The sequence below is a fragment of the Cricetulus griseus genome, chromosome 3 (assembly GCF_003668045.3).
Source record: "Cricetulus griseus strain 17A/GY chromosome 3, alternate assembly CriGri-PICRH-1.0, whole genome shotgun sequence".
Classification (NCBI taxonomy): Eukaryota; Metazoa; Chordata; class Mammalia; order Rodentia; family Cricetidae; genus Cricetulus; species Cricetulus griseus.
In genome coordinates this window covers 238,539,120-238,560,193 of record NC_048596.1, presented here as the reverse complement: position 1 = coordinate 238,560,193, position 21,074 = coordinate 238,539,120, and the positions used below count along the sequence as shown (strand labels likewise).

At 42.5% G+C, this 21,074-nt stretch overlaps 1 protein-coding gene across 3 annotated transcripts in view; it reads right to left on the bottom strand.

The window, feature by feature from the left end:
• Positions 1 to 746: 746 nt before the first annotated feature.
• Positions 747 to 21,074, bottom strand: part of Gli3 (GLI family zinc finger 3) — a 266,280-nt gene continuing 245,952 nt past the window's right edge. For all 3 annotated transcript variants that reach the window (XM_027409397.2, XM_027409398.2, XM_027409399.2), the window contains exons 11-15: positions 16,547 to 16,696; positions 15,047 to 15,211; positions 10,144 to 10,434; positions 6,756 to 7,083; positions 747 to 6,259 (exon numbers count right to left, since the gene is read on the bottom strand). In XM_027409397.2, coding sequence (XP_027265198.1) covers positions 3,942 to 6,259; positions 6,756 to 7,083; positions 10,144 to 10,434; positions 15,047 to 15,211; positions 16,547 to 16,696 — 3,252 coding nt within the window. In that variant the 3' untranslated portion in view covers positions 747 to 3,941. The remainder of the gene's footprint in view (positions 6,260 to 6,755; positions 7,084 to 10,143; positions 10,435 to 15,046; positions 15,212 to 16,546; positions 16,697 to 21,074) is intronic.

Sequence of the window (21,074 nt, the reverse complement as noted above, 5' to 3'; positions counted from 1 at the left end):
GTACAGCCATGGGTATGTGAAGTATACATCTCACACTGCCAATGAATGTGCCAGCACTTTCATCTTCAGAGTGACTAAATGCAGTAAATTTAACTTGTGTAATGGTTCTTCTTAGTGGTCAACTTGACTACATCTGGGATTAATGAATACCCAAATGACTGGGCATACCTGTGAGGAAATTTTAAATTAAATTATTTGAAGTGGGAAGACACGTTTCTAATCTGGATCCTTTAATCCGTATTTTTTTTGAGGTGAGAGTATCCACCTTTAATCTGGACCATACCTTCTGTTGCAGTCTGTATAATGAGCATGGAAGAAGGAAGCTGTTTCTTCCCCAGCTCTTGCTAGCAACTCCATTTCTTCACTGGCATTAGAGCTACTTCTTTGAGGTTCTGGAGCATACTGAAGTCCAGCTGAGAGATCTAGCCTCATGGACTGAACAACTACTGGATTCTTTAACCTTCTGATCATAGGCAGTCATCACTGGATTAACTAGACTACAGCCTGTAAGCCATACTAATCTCTCTCTCTCTCTCTCTCTCTCTCTCTCTCTCTCTCTCTCTCTCTCTCTCTCTCACACACACACACACACACACACACACAGGATCTTTTATTATAGAGTACTCTAACTAATATAATTTGTACATCCAGTCTGCATTCAACTATAGGCAGGGGATTTTTCCAGAGAAACTATTCTTTTACTCCTATAGGGATTAAATGGAAGAAAACAAAAAGGATACAGTAAAAACATTTCAGTACAAAGTTTTTTATTGACACTGTAAGAAACATTTTTATTTATTTATTTATTTTTGTTTATTTTTTTTCTTTGTTACAAAAGGACTAAGTGGTTCTGAAAGCCAAGGCAGAGTTCATGTGTCTGGGCTGCCATTCCTGTGGCCTATGAGCACTGAGCAGCCACAGGCTTTTTCGAGGAAGGCCCAAGGCCATCACATACCAACTCTACACCTACAATACTTGAATGTATTTACATGTGTTGTTCTTTAAAAAGGATTACACATTTCTTCTTTAAAAATCTAAAAAAAGGTGGAGAAAAGGAACATAGTTTATCTTACACATTTGCAGGATATACAAGGGTAACTTGTCAGAGGAGAACATCCTCCTATCAGCTTCAAACAACACAGGAAATCAGTCACACGACAGCTCAGACCACTACAATCCTGGGCTCGCTTCTTGGTAACACTGTCTGGACATGCAGCCTTGGAGTGCTGACTGGACAATAACAACTGGTCCTTCTCATTGACAAGAGAAACATAAAATAAGGCACATACATTGCAAGAATCAAAACCCATGGCTCACAACAAGCCAACATGTGAGAAGCAGGGAAGTGAGTTATTTAATTCTTTAGAAAAAGGCATGAAAAACAAAAACCATTTAACACAGACGCTAAACAAGAGTTCCATGTATGGGCCCGTACTTTCACTAAAAAGCAAAGGTGACACCAGCATCAAAACTGTCTCTCCTAAATGCAACATCCAAAGAACAGAAAGAGGTTGCAGACTGAGTGTGTCTTGACAGAAAATGCCATACCTGCAGAGATCTCATGTCCCATAGGATAGTTTTAGCGACCAAATGACCTTTCTTGCACTGGACTATGCTGACAGATCATTGAAATCTTGGGACAGTATACTTGCCACCACCCATTTTTTTTTTTGCCTGTATCCTTCTGAAATTTTCATATTGAGAAAAGTCAGATATTGAGTGGAAACATTGGTTCCACAAATCTAAAGGCAACAGCTTGGAAAGTAAGGATGAGAAAGAAGAAATGAATGGGGCCAAGCTAGAAGGTACGGTGGCAGCAGTCTGGTTCTTTGCTTTGCCTAACCCCTAGGAGGGACAGTCAATGTGGAAAATGATGACACTTGAGACTTGACACCTAGAATGGGCTCTGCTGGAGGAGACGAGGGTGTGGCCAGGAACTAGGCTCACTTTCCTTGCTGAGCAAAGAGGAGCATCCTCAGCCCCTCCTCCTCTTTTAAACTAAAAGTAATAAAGGGCTTGGACCAAATAATAAGGCAAGCCAGGTAAGACCCAGACCAGAAAGTTTTGAGTAGTTAAATTTGGGGACCCCATCAGTGTTTTGTGATTCCAAAGTGACCTGCTAGAAGAACAGAGAGGCCTTGCTTTACACTCCTGAACCCAGACCAGAAGTTCCCTCTTGCTTACGGTCTCCTTTGATTTACAAGAAGCCCCCTGGAAGAGGGCTGCAGGTGTGGAGAACTTGCAAACTGCTCTACTGGTCCTAGGGACATCTAACAGGAAGCAAACTATCTAGCTTAGCCACAAAGTCCTGAATGGCAAAGTTTCCTCCCTGTTAAAATCTGTGCTCCACTGAGAGAAAATAGGTATGAGTAAAACTGGCTGGTTGTAACATTCTTGCTATTTACTAACACTTACTTGGTTTTCATTTTTCTACTCCTAATTTTAATGGCAGGGTTTAAGAGGAAAAGCCACACATCTGTGTCAAGAATCACTTGGGGGAAATCCAGTGTTGGGGGCTGGTGAGTTAGCATTTTATCTTAATCATTTACATAGTTTTACAGTAATATGCTGGGTAAGCCATGCACTCTGTGCACACATAGTATGGCTTTGTGTCTCAACTACAAGTGAGGAGTGGCTGCACTGTGTAAATCTTTAAAATCTTAATTCAAAGCAAAAGGACTAGTCCATGTTAAGGACTAATGGTGTTTGGAATCCATATGGCTACTAAATATCATCTTTCATGCTCTCCAATGCTAAAAATGGTTAAAGCAATTTATTTCCAATGTCAATGTATGTGAATCTTGCCTTTTACAATTAAGTTTTACACATCTCTTAAAATAGGGCACTTAGAGTAGACATATTCCCTTGTGATAGTGAAATTAATAACATGATAATGATACATCCAGTAGTGGGTTGCTTAAATACCTACTTAGAGCTACATATAATCAATTCTCAGTTATCTATGATAATGAGGAAAGAGGTGGGACCAATAATCAATTATAGTAAGTCCACAAAACAGTTCTCAAACTAATTCTACCCAATTGTTTCAATCTATAATTGGTCTAACTTCTTACAAAGAGCTAAAAGAGTGACTGTCTGAACATCCACCACCCGTCCACTCTCTCCCGGCAGTGTGGAAATAACGCTGAATGTTTATAAAGGTTGAGGGGATGAAAAGGAGGTGACTGAGAACTGACCACATAGACGTATGCACGGGATGCATACTTACAGAATTTAACCCTCTAAAAATCTCTGAATGAAATACAAGCTATTTCATTTGTAGGATCCCCAAATTTTCACTTTTGTGTAGCTGTTAAAAGTATGCCCTGAATTGAATCAAGGTGGGGAACACATAAAAACCTGCTATTTATACTAACTATAGTGCACCCACAATCAGTCTTCAAACCCACCATTCATTCGATTCTTGTACTCACTGTGGGGACACACACACACACACACACACACAGACACACACACACAGAGACACATGTCACTGAGTAAGTATTGTAAAGAAAAAGTTTAAAAGGTGGACCTGTAACCTCGTGGTCACAGGCACATCAATTCCTAGTTCCTGGGATAGCAGAGAAGCAGGCCAAATCTTTTAATTTGAGGACTTCCCTTCTAAAAGAAAGAACATGCACATCACACATTTACATTGGTTCACTCAAAAAGAGGGCAGGCTTACAGGTTAACACAAGAGGGTGATTCGAATGTCACAATACTGATTCAAAACTGAAATGGAAGACAGTTTCTCCCCTAGAATACCTTAGGGTTTTTCAGAGTCCTTTTCCATAAAAGGAATATACTTGAGACACATCCCAGTCAGGTGAGATGAGATTGCTAAAATACATACAGAACTTAGGGGGGAAAAAAAAGTCCAAACAGAGTCAGTTCAATCTTTCAAGTCCTAAAGTTTTACCTCTACTTGTGGTCCTCTGTGCCTACTGCATAACTGCAAGGAACTTGCTTTCTTCTGCAAGGGAGGTCAGCAAAGAACTCATATCCCCGATAGCCATGTTGGTGGTGCTCATGGGCAGGGGGGGGAATGGGAGGGGTGCCCGTGGTGTGGTGAGACGGGAGGAGCTGTGGGAAAGGTTCTGAATGATACTTGGGCTCAAGGCCCCTGACATCAGGCTGGTATGGTCCCCATCGTCTATGATGGCATCAAAATCAATCTGCACGCCTTCTAGGTCATGACTCTCAAAGCTGTCAACTGTGCTTGTCACTTGGTTAGCACCTGGGGAAAGTAACTCAGAGTTTTCAGTGCCATTCCCTTGGAGCAGGCAGCTGGCATCTGAAAGGGAAAAGGAACCGGCTTTCCTGTCTTGCTGACTGAAGCCCACGGTTTGGTCATAGAACTGACCAGAGTAATTCTCCACATTAGAGCAGAGCTGCTGGGACTGCCCTTGCGCCTCCATCTTGATGCTGCTCACCCTGCTCGTCTGACTCACATCGCTGAGCTGTCCTGGCTGCAGAGTGAGGCTGCCCCTTGGCACTGCCTGGCGCCTACTGCCCCCGTAGCTGGCACAGGGCTGGTAGCCCCTGCTTACTGCCATGCTCGATGGCTGGTTGCTGTTGTCCTGAGTCCCTGGCAGGCAGCTCTCTGGCCCTTGATAGATGTTGATGTGTGAGGTAGCACCGACCTGCCCTAGTATCTGTTGACCAGGGCGGCTGGCCCCCTGGTGTTGCATACTGCTGCTGAGTAGCTGATGAGCAATGTATCCCTGTCCCATTTGATCTTGGGTTTGTATGCCATTCACCGCATTGCCAGATAATTCATTTGGTGCCGTAGACAGGCCAAAATCTAGCAAACTCCCATTCTCTTGCAAGGTGTTGCCTTTCAGCTTGGACCCTTGAATTCCAGCACCACAGGCGTTGTCTAGTGCACTGGAAGTCAGTGGCTGCCTGTTGAGCTGGCTGCCATACTGCTGGGTCTTATAGGGCTGTTCATGGAAAGCATTTCCATTTGGGCCAGTTCCATCCCCACTGTGGATGACAAAGTGCTCTGGGCCACTGTAGGTACTGCCATTCTCCCCGAGGGTCTGATATCCCCCAGCTGGACCAGTCCCAACCTTCCATGGGTTCTGTGGGTGCACCACCATATTGTTGTATAAGCCAAAGGCTCGAGCCTGCTGTATGGTAGGGCGCTGACCACATTTCACTTTGGAGGATGACAGCTCAGAGCTTCCAGAACTGACTTCGTTCCACTGGATGGGCAAATCAGTTTTGCTGCCCTCAGAGCAGGGCTGCTCCAGAGCCGGGTACTGCTGGCCAACATGACTATCTGGCAGCCCTGATAGGTCCAAGTCCTCTGGCCCATGGGCTACTTTGTTGTCTTCAGAGATGGCACTCTGCAATTGTCCATACCCTGTTTGGTTCTGGGAATTTAAATACTGTACCACGTCATCTGGCAGGAAATCTTCATCATTCAAGTTGGCATCAGCATCCATGGTCAGGGCCTCCAGGGCAACATTCTCTGTGATGCTGGGAGGACAAGGGGATGCTTGGAAGTATCGGGGCTGCTGGCTGCTCTCTGGCCGGGTATAATTTTGTAGCACTAAGCTACGCTTTTCCACCGATGGAGGCAAAGTTGGAGGATTGAAGCTGTTGAGGCTGCTGAAGCGTTGAACCCTGGGAAGTGACATGTTCTCAGAGACTGTCCTCACAGGGTCGCTGGCTCTCCTCACACTGTTTGCTAGTGCATCATGAGGCAGCAGGTGACGCCGGCTGTATGTCTGGCCTCCTCCATCACTGCACCTCCGAGGAGGATGAACTGGAGGCAGGGTCACTCCTGAGTCCCTGCCCTCCCCAAGCAAGGCCATCCTGGTCTTCAGGCTCAACTTTTCCATGTGGGGCAGGGGTGTAGGTGGCGGACCACCAGTAGCAGCAGCGTACTTGGCCTTGAGGCGGTACTGCTGCACAGGTGTGAGGCTGAGCAGACTGGGCAGCCCATCACCCTGGCTGGCCTCACTGGACCTCCGTGAGGCATCTGTGGAGATAGGGTCGTAGGAATCAGCCACACTCACATTCTGGGGTCGCCCTTCAGCCTGGGACGCCTCACTGGACCTGCGGCTGGAAAAGCAGGGGGAGATGCCTGAGGATCTGCGGCTACTCAGGTAGGCAGAGCTGATGGTGCTGGTGCTGCTGTCCCTCCTGTTGAGTGTGTTCAGCACGGTGAAGTCTACACCAGACAGGTCACTTCTGCTCGGGAGAAGGGTCCCGGGCCCACCTGAACTATAGTTGTTATTGGACTGTGTGCCTGGAGGGGAGGCACAGAGGGAGGAGAGAAAGAGAGATGTAAAGTTAAAGAATGCTTTAAGTCAGCTGCCAACAAGCATTTCTCCCAAGCATTCAACTAGCTTGTATTTCCTTGAACTGGGCAAACAGATAAAATTCTCTTGGTTTTATGTTTTGGAAAGTAGAGTTAGGCACTAACCACGAATGCACCTATTGCTGAGGTTTTTCTTGTCCCACTGGACTTTGAACAATTACAATTTCTCCATCAAAAGCTGAGTCCTTCACATTTTTAGATCCAGTATTATTCTGTTATTATTTCCAAAATATGGATCATTCAGAAAATCAATGTAAATGGTTCAACATCAACACAGATAGGTTCTAGCGTTAAGTCTAGGATCTGTGAAGAAACTAATAAAAATAAAACCAAGGGCTCCAGGTCCTCTTGACATGTTCTGGCCACACTTAAAGGAAAAGAAGTATTGAGAGCAGACAGACATGTGGTCTAAGGCAGAACTTACCATTTCCGATAAGAGGAGACACCGCAGGGGCTTTGGAGGGTAGAATAGGGTTCAGTCTTGGAAACATTCCATTCACTTGTTTTAGCCTTTCAAGTTTGATGTGCTCCATCCATTTGGTCCCTGCCGGGTTTCTCCTGGCTTGCAAAGCAAGGGCTGTGGTTGCTGTGGAAATGGTCGAGTCCATGATTGGGGTTTCATCGATGGCACTGAGGTCTGCTACACTACCTCCATCAGTCAGAGGAAGCTCGAGCCCACTGTTGGAATAGTTGCTGATGGGGGACTGTTGGCTGCTGCATGAAGACTGACCACCAGGGCTTGGCTGAGATGTCTATTGGGGTCAAGAAAAAAGAACAACATGACATCAGGAAGGGTAAAGAAAAGTAAGTCAAAATGACAGCTCATGCAAGTCAAAACCTTCATGTTATCAGCAGGTTAAATGAGAAGAAAAACTATGTGCTGGTGGATGAAGTAGTCTTTGGGCCAAATGATAATGGCCCTCCAGGCTGATGCACAAGCAGAGGTGATGGATGGTAGAAGATGCTAGATGTGGTGTGATCAGAGTTATCAGCCATGGGATCCTGTTCCAAATGTGTTCAATTCTGTCTCCAGGATATTATTTTTGGGCAAATTTCTTGACCATTCACCTCAGCAGTTTATATATATATATATATATAATATATATATATATATATATATATATATCAATTGTTAAGGGTTGCTATTGGAAATTAATGTAAATCCCAGAGAGCACCTAAGTAAAGACCTGGTAAAGTTAAAGATGAGGTCAGGAGGATTTAGTAATTATTGTTCCAACTGGGTTCATTTTGCTGCATTACAACATACATATAGGGGATGCTCCATAGGACATATTATAACCTTCCAACATCAGTCCCTCTAGGCTCTTCAGACCTGGTTCTCAAATTATCCTATCTTTTCCTGGTATTATAGAAATTCAACAGGGTATGGGTCAAGGCAGCTGCAATAGGTACAGCATCAATCACTTTGCTTCGGTCACACTCAGAAGGGAAGAAAGGCTGCAATGGATAGTGGCCCTGGATTCCTATATTGATTTTACTGTTCCTCTCTTAGTGTGTTCTCCAAATCCTAACCAAGTAGACACTTGAAAAAATTTTTGTAACTAATTGAAACTTAATCTTACTGACTAGTCTCAATCACAGAAAGTACTACTTTGTCCACACCAGGGATTCTGGGATAGTAGGTGAAAAATCTAACCATCTCGGGGTCTGGGAAGCACCATGAGAATAGACCTGTGGCACACAGGACAGTTCTCAAACTGCACAACCACCTATGTAAAGTTGCAACGGTACCAACTGATGAAGTCACATCCTTGAAAGAACAAGAAAAATGATGTTCAGAGAAGTTCAGTGACCACTGAAAAATCACAATGTTTAGACTCACAGGATGGCTAATCTATGCTCCCTCAGTACCCTCTCCAGGGTTCCTATAAAAACTGGAGCAACTAACAGAAAGTAAAAGAGCCACCCAGTTATTCTCAGGTGGATGTACAATGTTTCTAAGAAGGTATTTAGGTAACTCTCTGGGAATCCTTTCAACTTTATTTATTACTTTTATTAATCTGAACAAATATATACTTTCTTAGCAAGTGCTACATGATGCATCAACTTCACCCTGGGCAACCAAGTAGAGCCAAGGAAGATATGTAAATCTGGTCATGAGTATGTAAATTCTTGCTTAATTATTTTGTCTCAGCAAAGTCTTGAGATACCAGCTCTTCCAGAGGTACTAGGAGTTTTGTAGCTTTGGGTAACTTTCATTCTTTGACAGAATGATCAGGACATATATGTACATGGATCTGTGTACAGGACTATGCTCACACACTACCACAGAGCATGGAAAAAGGCATGTGCACTACTTATATGAACTCAGGCAATTAAATGGAGGTTAAGTTGCTAACAAATTTATCTAGGTCTTCTTCAAAGTAAACAGTACATGTCTGATTCCACTCTTGAATTTTTGCTAGTCAGGACAGTAATTAAATAGAATTTGAGAACAACTGCTTGGTTGGCCCAGTGTGATTTATTATGAAGACCTAGGAAAAAGTAACAACGAGTTTCATCGTCTAATTTTCCATTTTTCACATGCTATGTATGTGCAAGGCACAGAGCTGAGTAATGTTCACCAAAGATATCACAAAGCCATAAGAACCAAAGAAAGATGGAATGGGAAGAAAGCTTGCATGTTAAAATGAAAACAAAAAAGAATAGAGAAGCCAAAATTCCCTCACCTTATTACCCACTGTCCTTAGGAAGTGAGAACAAGACATTTGGGAGCAATAGACAGAAGAGGTGTTGCATTAATAAGAAAAAAGAAGAAAGAATTTAATTTATAGCATGATGACCAAATTAAAGACATGTTTCAAAAGAAATAATATTAGAAATGTAACATAACGCTCATTAATAAATGTCTACAAAGGCATCTGGTATTTAAATGTATGCATGTACACACAGCATCTATTGTGGAAATGTGATCACATGATTAACCTCCAAGAACTTTGATTTTCTCACCTGTAAATATATGGTTCAGTTTTCATCTCTTCGAGTATGATCTTTATAATTTGTTTATAAATATTCACATATCCAGTCATTTTGAAGTAAACTGCTACACATAATTACTTAGCAATGGGAGGTATCGTGGTTTCGGGTGTGTGCAGACGGTCTCCACTGTCCCCAACCTGCACTGCAATACTTAACACTAGAGCTGTTAACACTGTCACCCACTAATCTTGCTCTTGCCCTTGCCGTCATCTCCCTTTGCTCTGGCAAATCCCACAACTGGTAGCTCTCCCTTCCTCCTCCCCAGGACCCACTTGCTCTCCCTAGTCTGAATGCTGAACTCTGTCCTCATGGCCTCTGCCCTCAGAGCACATTGCCAATTCTCCTTCTCTAGAAGGCTTTTCACAGCCATGTGGTTAAGCCCATGAATTGTATTTGTTTTTCCATCTGTGTATGCTACTGAACTGTAAACAAGCCCCCAAAGAATATGGACTTCAGCTTATTCACCTTAGGGTCACCAGGGCAAGGAAGACAGAAAGCATATTTGCAGAAAGGCTCAAGGAATGATTTCCTACAGAGTAGCCACTTTGAAGAGACTGACAGCCATGTCTGTCTGCCACAAGTGGCATGGCCCTAGATCAGTTTTAAAAGTCAGGTAGGAATCTTAGAAACTCCTTCTGAGCAAAGTTATTTTCTAAGCAGATTAACTTCAAGTGAGCAGTCTCAATCACTGGGCTCATGACCCTCAAACCAGAGTGGCCAGATGCAAGGAAGAGGGGGACGTGTTGTCTCCTGACATGCTCAGTTGGGTTTTTTTCAATGAGCCTGGGAGAACAGGAGAGTGAATGACATACCATGGGCTTCTCAGCCTTGACTGTCTTCACCTGGAGGCATTCTTCCCGCTTTGAGGTAGTGTTGCTCAACTCCTTTTGCTCAGCAAAGGCTCCCTGAGTCGGCCTGCCGGGGGACCTGGACTGTGAGTGGCTGCCAGAATCTCTCGGGGGCGGAGGCCGAGGGTGCATGTCCCCACGCTGCTTCTTGGTGACATGAGCCTCAGGACCATGCACAGTCTTCACATGTTTCCGGAGAGAGCTGGGGTCTGTGTAACGTTTGGTGCAGCCGGGGATTTTGCATACATACGGTTTCTATCAAATACCACAAAAATGAATTGTTGATGGATGGTTATAAAAGTGATTATGACTTAGCAGTTGTTCATGACAATTCTACTTCTACATCATTCAGATACCTTTCAGGTCTAATGACTTTTAGAAGGCCTTTTGGACATTTCTCAGTGTCCATAGAATCTAGCTTAATAGGGTATTACTTTAGAGAGCCCAGAAAGTGGTAGAAGTGTGTAAATTGCCTTTACATTGTTGGAAGCGTTTATGCTGTGAGTACAAGTATCATGACTCTCCATCTATTGATGAGGATAATGGAGGGAGGCTTGCAGGAAGAGGGTATCAGGACCATTTTATACATCTTGCAGGACAGCTTGTGTGAAATTTTTTTATCTTATCTTGGTTCTGAGATCTATTCTTTGCTGGGCAAATGTGCTATTTGTATATGGGTATTATAATAATAAGGAATAAGACCAAACTGCCCAGAGTTATTCTCATGTCATTTCACTAAAATGTGCTCCTTTGCATAGCATTACAACTGTTTGGTGTTCAGGGCTTAAAATGCCCAGAATTCTCTGGTCTTTAAAGTTATAGCTTCATTATAGACCATCCACACACTCTTTCCATACATTTCTCAGGACTGGTGAATGATTTACAGAAAACCAGGACTTCTGGTCTGCTTTCTTCTGACTTTCCAGGCCTACACATGACAGAAGCACTTCATGTTAATTTTACTTCTACCTGAGTAGATCATACCTCCTGATAAAGTTTTAAGCATAGGAATATTTAAAATTAAATATTCATACAGATCACAGAACTTCCCCCTGCCCTTTTAACCAATGCCAGAATGGTGATTTTGTTTCCTTGACTTCCAAGATAGTATAATTATGGGATGTCTGTATGACTAAAGTCAGCCCTGCCTGTCCAAGGGCTGTTATGTATACAAAATCAACTGACTTCAGATGAAAGACATGAAATTCACACTTGTAGTGACCACGAACAGATACCCTTTCCTGTTGTTATTCCCTAAAAAACAGAACAGCTATTTGTACATCATTTTCATTGTATTGGGCATTAGAAGTAATCTAAAGCAGGAAGGTTATATACAGGTTAGACTGCAGCATTTTACTGAGGAGATCGTACACTCTCTGGTTCTCATGTGTGTAGGGGTCCTGGGCATAATCTCTTGCTGAATGCCTTAAAGGTACCATGTACTTCCATTTCTGTGTACCAGAAGGTAGGCTAGTATATAAGACATTACCATAAAAGCATGATTAAAATAATGTATTTCTAATCCTTGCTAAACACCCTGTCTTGTAGAATGCACATCTAAAAGATGCTTTTTCCCCCCACTAAAAGTCCAAGACCAGACTGAGTGCAATCTAAAATGCTGAAATTTTGTAATGTAGAGATGTGAAGATTTCGAACATTATCCTGAGAGACTTCACCTTCAAATGTAAGATTCAGTTGGGTAGAACTGATTCCCATTAACTATAAATTATGTCTACTCTCAGGAGCCCTGCGATTTGCTGCATATACATGATGAAATGAAAGTACAGGATTCTATGCATTAGGGACAGAATAATGGCTCTGACAGTGAGTGCCATTACCTTTAGGTGTTTGTACATCAACCTCGTGCTTGTTCAGGGTACCAATGGGATAGGCAGTTCCATCAGCAGAGTGCATGAGGTAGATATGTGGGCACAGGGAGGAAGGGGCACAGGACATAGCCAAAGAGCCACTCTTCCTATACACACATGCATGTGAATATTAAGATTAGCCTGGAAATGAGGACACAACTGATGTGCAATGTGATGATGACCACAGAGAAGTTCATCGGAACTAGCATTTTCAAGACCAATGGCACACATCAGCACGTCTGTAACCATGTACCCGTGTATGCGAACATGTGCACTAGTCACCTACAAAAATCCACAAGAATATAGATTCGGGAAGTTTATACTTTTAAAAAACACATAAATACAACTGTGTAGTTTGACCTTAAAATTATGTGATAGCAATAAAATACAATGACAGGTCATGACAAATGGTAGACTTGTTGAGTGGTCTGCTTTTCATGTCTTGGGTCTTTAACTTCTGACCTGATTGTTACCATTTTGACTTGTATACTAGGTACTGTTGGAAAGCTGCCAATGCATTTTCTCCTGACTACAGAAGATATGTACACACACACACACACACACACGGTCCTTCTCTATGGCCCACACTAGCTGTGAATTCATGGGTCTCCTGCCTCAGCCACCCAGGTGCTGGGATTATAGGATTGGGATTCTAGAGTTGAGCCACTTCATAGCTAAATTTGTTTTCACCAAACATCAAATGTGTCCTATTATGTACAAAATCTCTTGTGCACAAAGATGTGTAAGCTTGAAGAATATAAAAATCCTTTATGTAACCCTTTATATTTTGTATAAGAAGTCTTATTTTCTGACAGGAAAAATCAGACCACGTTATTATTTACAGTATAAAGTGTGAATCCTAAAGACATGGAAAATGAAGACTTCTGCTTTGGTTGTGATAATTAAATGTCAGTTATTAAAAACTGGGTTTAACTCCCAGCTCATGGGTACATAGGTGCTTGTAACTGTGTGTGACCCATACTAAAAACTTGCTCAATAAATAACTAGATAATACCTAAAGCAAGCAGATATGCACACGTTTTAAGTTCATAAAAGATGGAAAGCTAAGTTAGTAGATATTTGGGCATCCCTGTCTGAACATACTCACTGACCAGATTTCTCTGTAGCAGGATAGTTAGCCTACACAAATGCCTTCGTTTGCTTTTGTATATGAGACATAGCAAATTTAATTACTATGTTAATTAAATTCCAAGAGAAGTTTTTCAAAATCTATAAACTGAAATTGGAGTTGACAGAAAAACAACCTGCATGACTCAGCCTCACTTAGGACATTTTTCATGTTGTACAATAATTCTAGAACATTTTAACACTCCAAAATCAGCAGTCTCCTATTGCCTCAGCCTCCAGCTGCTGGCAAATACTAATCTATTTTGTCCCCGTGGATTTGCCCGTTCTAGACTTCCTAAAATGTTCAAAACAAGAGCCTCAAATGACATGGTAGCTACTAAACACAGAAAATAAAAACATTAAAAAAATGTCCACCAAGACATTCCTTTTGTAAAAGAAATTCAATCTTACATTATTATGTATGTATGCCCAGGCACCATTTGCATGTAGTAAACCACAGAGGCCAGAAGAAGTGTCAGATCCCCTGGAACTGGAGTTATAGACAGCTATGAGCAGCCATGTGGGTGTTACTTGGGTCCTCTGTAAGCACTCAGTTCTCTTAATCACTGAACCCTTTCTCCAGCTCCCAGAAAAAAAATTTTTTTTCAACAGAAGAAAAAAAAAACCCACAACGTGTCACCCCCACTCCCCAAAATGTCTCTCAGATCATTAATAGATTCAAACTGACCTGTATATCCTTATCACACCATGAGCTTTGGAAAGAGCTGGTGGACATGCAAGTGTGAGCCTTGATTGTGACCAGATTTGAATACACATTTTGACTGTGTAGATGACCTCATGAAAGTCTGTTTTTCTCTCTCCCCAGGATTATCTTCCCCCACTTAAATTAAGCTAAGTGTCTCCTGAGCAACGTGGCTCACTTGGTCTAGAGAAGAAAGGTTGTAGGTGAGACTGGTCTCTTATCTGATGAGGTCAAGTGAGACTGGTCTCTATCTGATGAAGTATTAACAGCCACTCAGTGTTTTGCACATATAAACTTCTTTTCCAACAACATTCAAGTCCACCGAAGACACATTTTACAGGCCTAAACTATGTGATGCTAGCTTTCTCATTTCTATCCCAAATGAGGGGAGCTTTGTTATTCTTATTTATTAAAGGGACAGTTTACAGGAGCCAGTATTTCAGCTACACCTCCAAGGAGAAGTTACACATTTGCAGGCAGATATGTATTGAAGCCTAGCTAAAACAAATCTGGAACCATTTTCCTTTTATACTTATCAGTAATCTGGGGACAATTACCTAAAAATAATAGCAATACAACATAAACCAAGTACTACAACGAGGCTTCACTCACTGTATCCTAAATAAACTGACTTAAGTATTAGCTGGCATTCTGTCTTCCCTGATCCTCTGGAATCTAGAATGTCTATAAAACTTTATTTAAGCTGTTTGCTCGATGGAAATAATTTAACGATGCATGTGATGATGTATCTGTCTCCAAGAAAGCAAATTAAGAGGGTATGCTTTCAGCAGTGAGCTGTCACCTGCCAGTGTGATGGCTCTGGGTCTCTTTAGTCAGTACAGGGTCCTACATTGTGTAGATTCAGGCTATTCTGGCAGAACAAGCAGGCTGAATTCCAAGTTAAATGCTGTCTGGCCAGTAGGTGGCAGTTCCAAGCAACAGGAAACCAAGTTCAGAAAGGGTTTTATAAAATTCCCTCTTCATCCGCATTACTCTCCAAACAGGGACCATCCTTGAGGCCCCAAACCTTCCCTTGCAGGGTGAGAGACCACTCATAGTGAGAACAGCCCAGGGAACATAAAACAGAACACACCTACTTTACCATGTATATTCCACAAGAAGGCTCATTGTTTCTGCCTGTAGCTTTGGATCTATGGAGGAGGCTTACCTCATTGGAATGTGTTCTGTTTTGGTGCTTGGCCCGATCTGAAGCATTGGAGAAAGCCTTGTTGCAGCCCTCATGCTCACAGACGTATGGCTTCTCTCCAGTGTGAGATCTCAAGTGCGTTTTCAGGTTTTCTAGTCTCGAGTAGGCTTTTGTGCAACCTTCAAACTGAGGACAACAGGTAAATCTGGACCACTCCACACAATAGCAGCTGCAGCTTGTGCTTAACCCCCTCTCCAAGTGGATAAAAACTTGACCTTTCAAGGGTCAGCAGCTTTTCAAGACCGTGGAACAAAAACTCCACTAAACTCTGCATTTATTGGGATTCAGATGTGGCTTGGGGCCGTTGAAGACAAAGCTTTGTCAGTGCCTGTAAAACTCCTGAAGGCTTTTCCCCCCTTTCCTATTTTTTTTAATAGACAGCTCAATGTGGACAATGAATTTCATTATCTGTTCATTGATCTCCTCCAATTCCCACTGATTTCAGATGCAGCACAAAGTTCATTAATATGGCTTTGTGTCTATACAAAGCCACGGAATTTGATCATGTTTGTAAAGGTCCTTTAAGATGTAAAGTACCAGGGCTGTGCAGTGCTCAGAGCACCTCCTGAGAGAAAGTGCAGGCTCACTGCAGCCGCAGTCCACTCCAGAGGCTTACACTCCACTATGGAGCAAAGAGGGAGGAGAGATGACAGCTAAGAGCGGCTGAATATGCCTTATCCAAAAGTAGTTTGAATTTTCTTAAATTTCGGAATATATACGCACACATTTTGAGACAGTGGAGACTGACAATACTCTCATTTCTGTTTTATATATAACTTATGCACAGAGAATAATAATAATGTCATACAACAGTTTGAGTGCACCTGTGTGGTGACTGAAAGAGGCTGCAAATGCTATAAATGGGGTTTTTACTTGAAACATTATGTTAGCATGTAGAGCCTTGTAAATAGTAGTTAATTGCTCTTCCATAAGCTACATCCCAAACCCAACATTTTGAATTTTGTTTTGGATAAAGAATGCTCTACTTGGAGCCTGTAAGATGGGTCAAAGTGCAAGCTGTGTAAACTTGACGACCTGACTTTCATAACTGTAACCCATATAAAAGGGCAAGGAGAGAATCAACTCCACAAAATTGTCCTTTGACCACTATATACACAAATAATAAAATTAAGCTGAAAAACACATCAACTTTGTGTTTTGTCCTGCAGTGTGCAGAAATGTGGGGATACAGCAGACACAGACGCCTTGAGCACACCAAGCCAAGCCAGCCACCTTTTTACCTGCTTGCACTATGCAGAGATGTCCCGTCTAAAGCTCAACTTTAAGGCACTTTCCCCAGACAGTGCACCATCTATCTTCTCCCTTACTGCCCAGCTACCCTTTCAGGACCTGGGGTCATTAGTATGCAAAAACCTTGAGAATACTAGCAAAGACCTATAGAGTGAAGTGTCACACTTGCCTGTGTGAGGGGACACTGAGGCTGCCCAGGTGTGTACTCACTGTGCATTTGTGAGGCTTCTCGCCAGTATGTCTTCTCATGTGCACTACCAACATGTATTGGGCTTTGAAGGGTTTCTGCTCTCTTGAACAATCAAGCCATCGACACACAAATTCCTTCTTTTCTCCATGAATGTGGTCATTATTGATATGCTGGGGTTGAGGAAAAGAGAAATAAAAACATATTAGACATTTCTCAAAGCAACAAAAGGAAGTGAGAAAAAAGTTAAAATTTTAAGCATTGAACACAAATGAATAACTTCACTACATCACAGTTAGCACACTTTTAATCCCAGTACTTGGGAGGCAGAGGCAGGGGGATCTCTGTGAGTTCGAGGCCTGCCTGGTCTACAGAGTTAGTGCCAAGACAGGCTCCAAAGCTACACAGAGAAAACCTGCCTCAACAAACAAAACAAACAAAATCTAATATATGCATTTCTAAGATAGATTTGCTGATACTAACTGTATAGCCAGTAAGTGCAACACAACTGGTGTAGGTTTGGCATCCAGAAAAATTACTTGAGACTGAAATCTGAAGAGCACAGGTTAAGTCTGAGTTGTGCAAAGAGCATGTGTAAAACATAGTGAGCAGCTCTGTGCTCTCTGTTCTCTTTAGCATAGGGTTGTAGGAGTTCTCCCACTCTTCCATGTGTGAGGAGGGGGGCAGTGGGGGTGCTTGTGCACAGGAATACAGATGCACCCAGGACTCCATAACAAGGCCTAAGAAAATGCAGCTTTGGTTCAGACTGAGAACAGTCTCTTCTTGAGTAATAACCACAGAGAAGTTGGTGCCAAAGACGATAATCTGTGATGGTCAGCCAATGTTTCTGTTTCTCAGCCATTGTTTCTGTCCAGCTTTAGAATTCTATTAATAGGGTTAAGTTTTTTTCTCAGATTACTATATTCATGATGTTTCACTTGCTCATATGTGTGTCTACTGTGTGGGTGCCTGATATCTGTGAAGATCAAAGAGGGGATCAGGTCCCCAGCAGTTATGAATGATTGTGAGCCACTATGGTTTCTGGGAACCAAAGAATCCAGGTCCTCTCTAAGGCCACAAGTGCTCTTAACCACTAAGCTAGTGCTTCTCAACCTTCTTAAAGCTGTGACTCTTTAATACAGTTCCTTGTGTTGTGGTAACCTTCCCAACCATAAAATTATTTTTGTTGCTACTTAATAACTGTAGTTTTGCTCCTGTTATGGATCATAATATAAGTATCTGTATTGTGCTATAGTCTTAGCTGACCCCTGTAAAAGAGTCATTTGACCTTAAAGGCAATGCAACCCACAGGTTGAGAATCACTCGTGTTAGGGTAAAAGGATGAAAAAGTTCTTCCAAGTAAATGGAAGCAATCCACCCCCAGTCAATTTTTTTTAATGAAGGTAAATTTCCACAAATTCTTCATCAATTCAAGGCTTTAGGGTCAGTTTTAATCTATATTTAAGAAGGACATTTGAAGTGCCTTCCAATAGGAGACGTGAAAAACATATAGCAATATCTGGGGAGGTGCAAAGGAGCTCTCCAGATACAACCACAGTGGGCATGCCTGTAGTGTCAGTGGCACATGCCAGGACCTGGGAGCCCAAGTGGGGAACATTGCCATTTGAAAACTAGACAGGATCACACAGTGAGACATTTTCTCAACATCAAAATCAATTAGGTCCTTTAGTAAGTTTAGTACACTACTCAAATGTCCAGTTCTAGACTATCAGAGATTTTTATCCTGTTTTTGTTTTCTGGCCCAGCTATATTTTGTCTTATTTTAAGGCTACCAGGTACACGTTTTCAAATATATAGATATGCATCTCTGAGAATTCATCCAGCAATTAAAGTTCTCTTGAGTTCTGGTGTAGTAGTGACACAGCATTTGACATGTGCCTCTGAACACTTCAGCTCAGAGACCTAATGGTAATTTTCTGCCACCAGAATGGGCCTTCTTGATTATTCTTCTAGATAGCTGATTGCCTGAGGATAGAAATTTGCATGAAAAAATAGTTTTCTGTATTGTTTCTAGAAGGAGGGCTGGATAAAGAACTCGTTGCTCTCCTCTCCTTAAGCAGGGGTCAGAACGCCTGATGGACTGCAATGAGCAGCATGTGACACCATACATGGGGACAATCTTATCACGTGGGACAGTGCACAGAAGACCAGGGTGACAGAAGAACCCTTCTCTTGCTGGCCTTCCTATCATAAACCAGCTGTCCTAGGAAGCAGTATTTCAGACATTACAGTTGTGCACACAATCCATAAAGATGTGAATCACAGGAAATGCAATCCTACATTGTATAGTCTGAGTCCCTCACGGTGGCCTGCAAACTGCCCAGGACAGTCCTTGGTGTGACCCAAAGAACTTTTGAGATAAAGTCTGAACATACAACTTTCTGTGAGAGAAAAAAATAGACACACATATAAGACCACACCATAAAATGACTACTGTTTCAGTTTTCTCCAGCTATCAGAAATTAACAAATTGGCCCTTGTTATAAAGTACATGGAAAGATGGGGAACATGGCAAGAATGAATTAAAAAAAATGGAGGAAGGAGGATGAAATGCACAGATAGAAGAAAGGAAAAATTACAACTTGTGCAGAATGGCCTCCTCGTTTCAAATACTAATCCACAGACTGGTCTGGTGCTTGGCAGTTACACAGTGTTTGGTGAGTTGATCTGATCGATGCATAAAGGGAATATTACCAGCAAAAGACACTGCCCTGAACACTTGTTTATCTTAACGCAAGTCTGCTTCACCTGGTATTTAATGTACAGTATTTCGTTAGCTCAGGCATGGGCTAGCACACACACACACACACACACACACACACACACACACACACACACACACACAAATGCAGCATACTTCTTTAAGTCTACAAAATTACTCTTAAATTTTAAAAACAAAAGTTAAAAACATCCAGACATGGCCCACTCTTTCCCCGGGGAAGAAAAGCGATACAATGATGGCAATGGTTCTCTCTCCTCTCATGCCTTCAGGGTGGTGTGTGGTAAGCCTTTTGCACTAGGCCCAGAGATGGGGAGTGAGGCAGACATAATTCCTGCCCTAAGGAAATTACAGTCTCCTGGAGGAAAACAGATAATAACTTAAATTACTGTATAATTACAGTTGTGATAAGCATTATGAAGGGAAATAATGGGTTTCATAAAAACACATAACGGGGGTCCGAGATCAGTGTGGCACATCAGGGATCAAGGGTCAGTTCAAATGAAACTGCATTGAAAACAGAACCTGAATGCCAAATGAAACCCCACCGGGTGTGCAGGTCAGGCTGAGAGTGGAGAAAGGGGGAAGACTACAGCAAAGAAATGACAGAGGAGCACTCACTGAAGGCTAGACCTTGGTGCCTTTGGGGATGCCGGTGATGAACACAGACAGAGAGAAAAAACTTGTCAGGCATACCTGGCAGGCTCCAGGCATTGCTGCAGCTTGGAAAGACAAGCTTCCCGTAGGTTAAAGGGGTACGGCTCAGGCATTGGCTAGCGAGCGTGGAAACACACACACACACACACACACACACACACACACACACACACACACACACACACACACCATACTTCTTCAAGTCTCCAGCAATAAGGTTTGTGATGTACCCAAACAACACAGGCCTTGCATAACTGCCTCCATAGAGGACATCAGGATAAAATAACTGGAGCTATTTAGAGAGCCACCTGAGGAGTCATAAAAGGTGCCAACAGTGGGTGAAGTATAGTGACTGTGACAGGGAGAGGACAGCTCTGGCCTGGATCTAAGCTGGACCTACTAGGTACTGAAAGTGGTCAAAGTTAAGAATCTGCATACAATAGCACATTTGTCTCTAAGTAGGGAGACCCAGCAGCAAGCAAAAGAGTACAGTCGCAGGGAACAACAACTATGCTCAAGATTAACCAGAGGGGCATGCCAAACTCAGTGTGTTGTCATCTCTATGGGGAGGGGCAAGGAGGATTTGTGTTGGATAATTAAAACTCCATATTCTGTAAGGCTAGCTTCTTGGGATTTTCTCCTGCCCCATTAAGAGTAGAACCTAGACTCTCTTAAACGTTTTATAACCCCCCCCCCGCTTGTGTAAAGGAAATCCAATCACTTATTGAGGGAGTAAACAGGCTCTTTTCAGAGGGTGAAGACACTTACCATAAGAAAATAGAGAGGCATCTTTCTTTTTTCTTTTTCTTTTTGGTTTTTCGAGGCAGGGTTTCTCTGTGTAGCTTTGGAGCCTATCCTGGCACTAGCTTTGGAGACCAGGCTGGCCTTGAACTCACAGAGATCCTCTTGTGTCTGCCTCCCGAGTGCTGGGATTAAAGGCGTGCGCCACCAACGCCAGGTGAGAGACATCTTTCTATGTAAGATGTTCAGATGTGTTTAACACTCAGAAGATTTTTTTAAGATCTAGCAATTAATTATAAATTAAAATTCTAAGGAATCATGAACCCCATGTGGTAATAAATTCTAAATAGTTTCTTTCCTTTAAGAGTGACTGTTTGTTCTTTGTGGCTATTGGTCATGTGAGCACTCAGAAG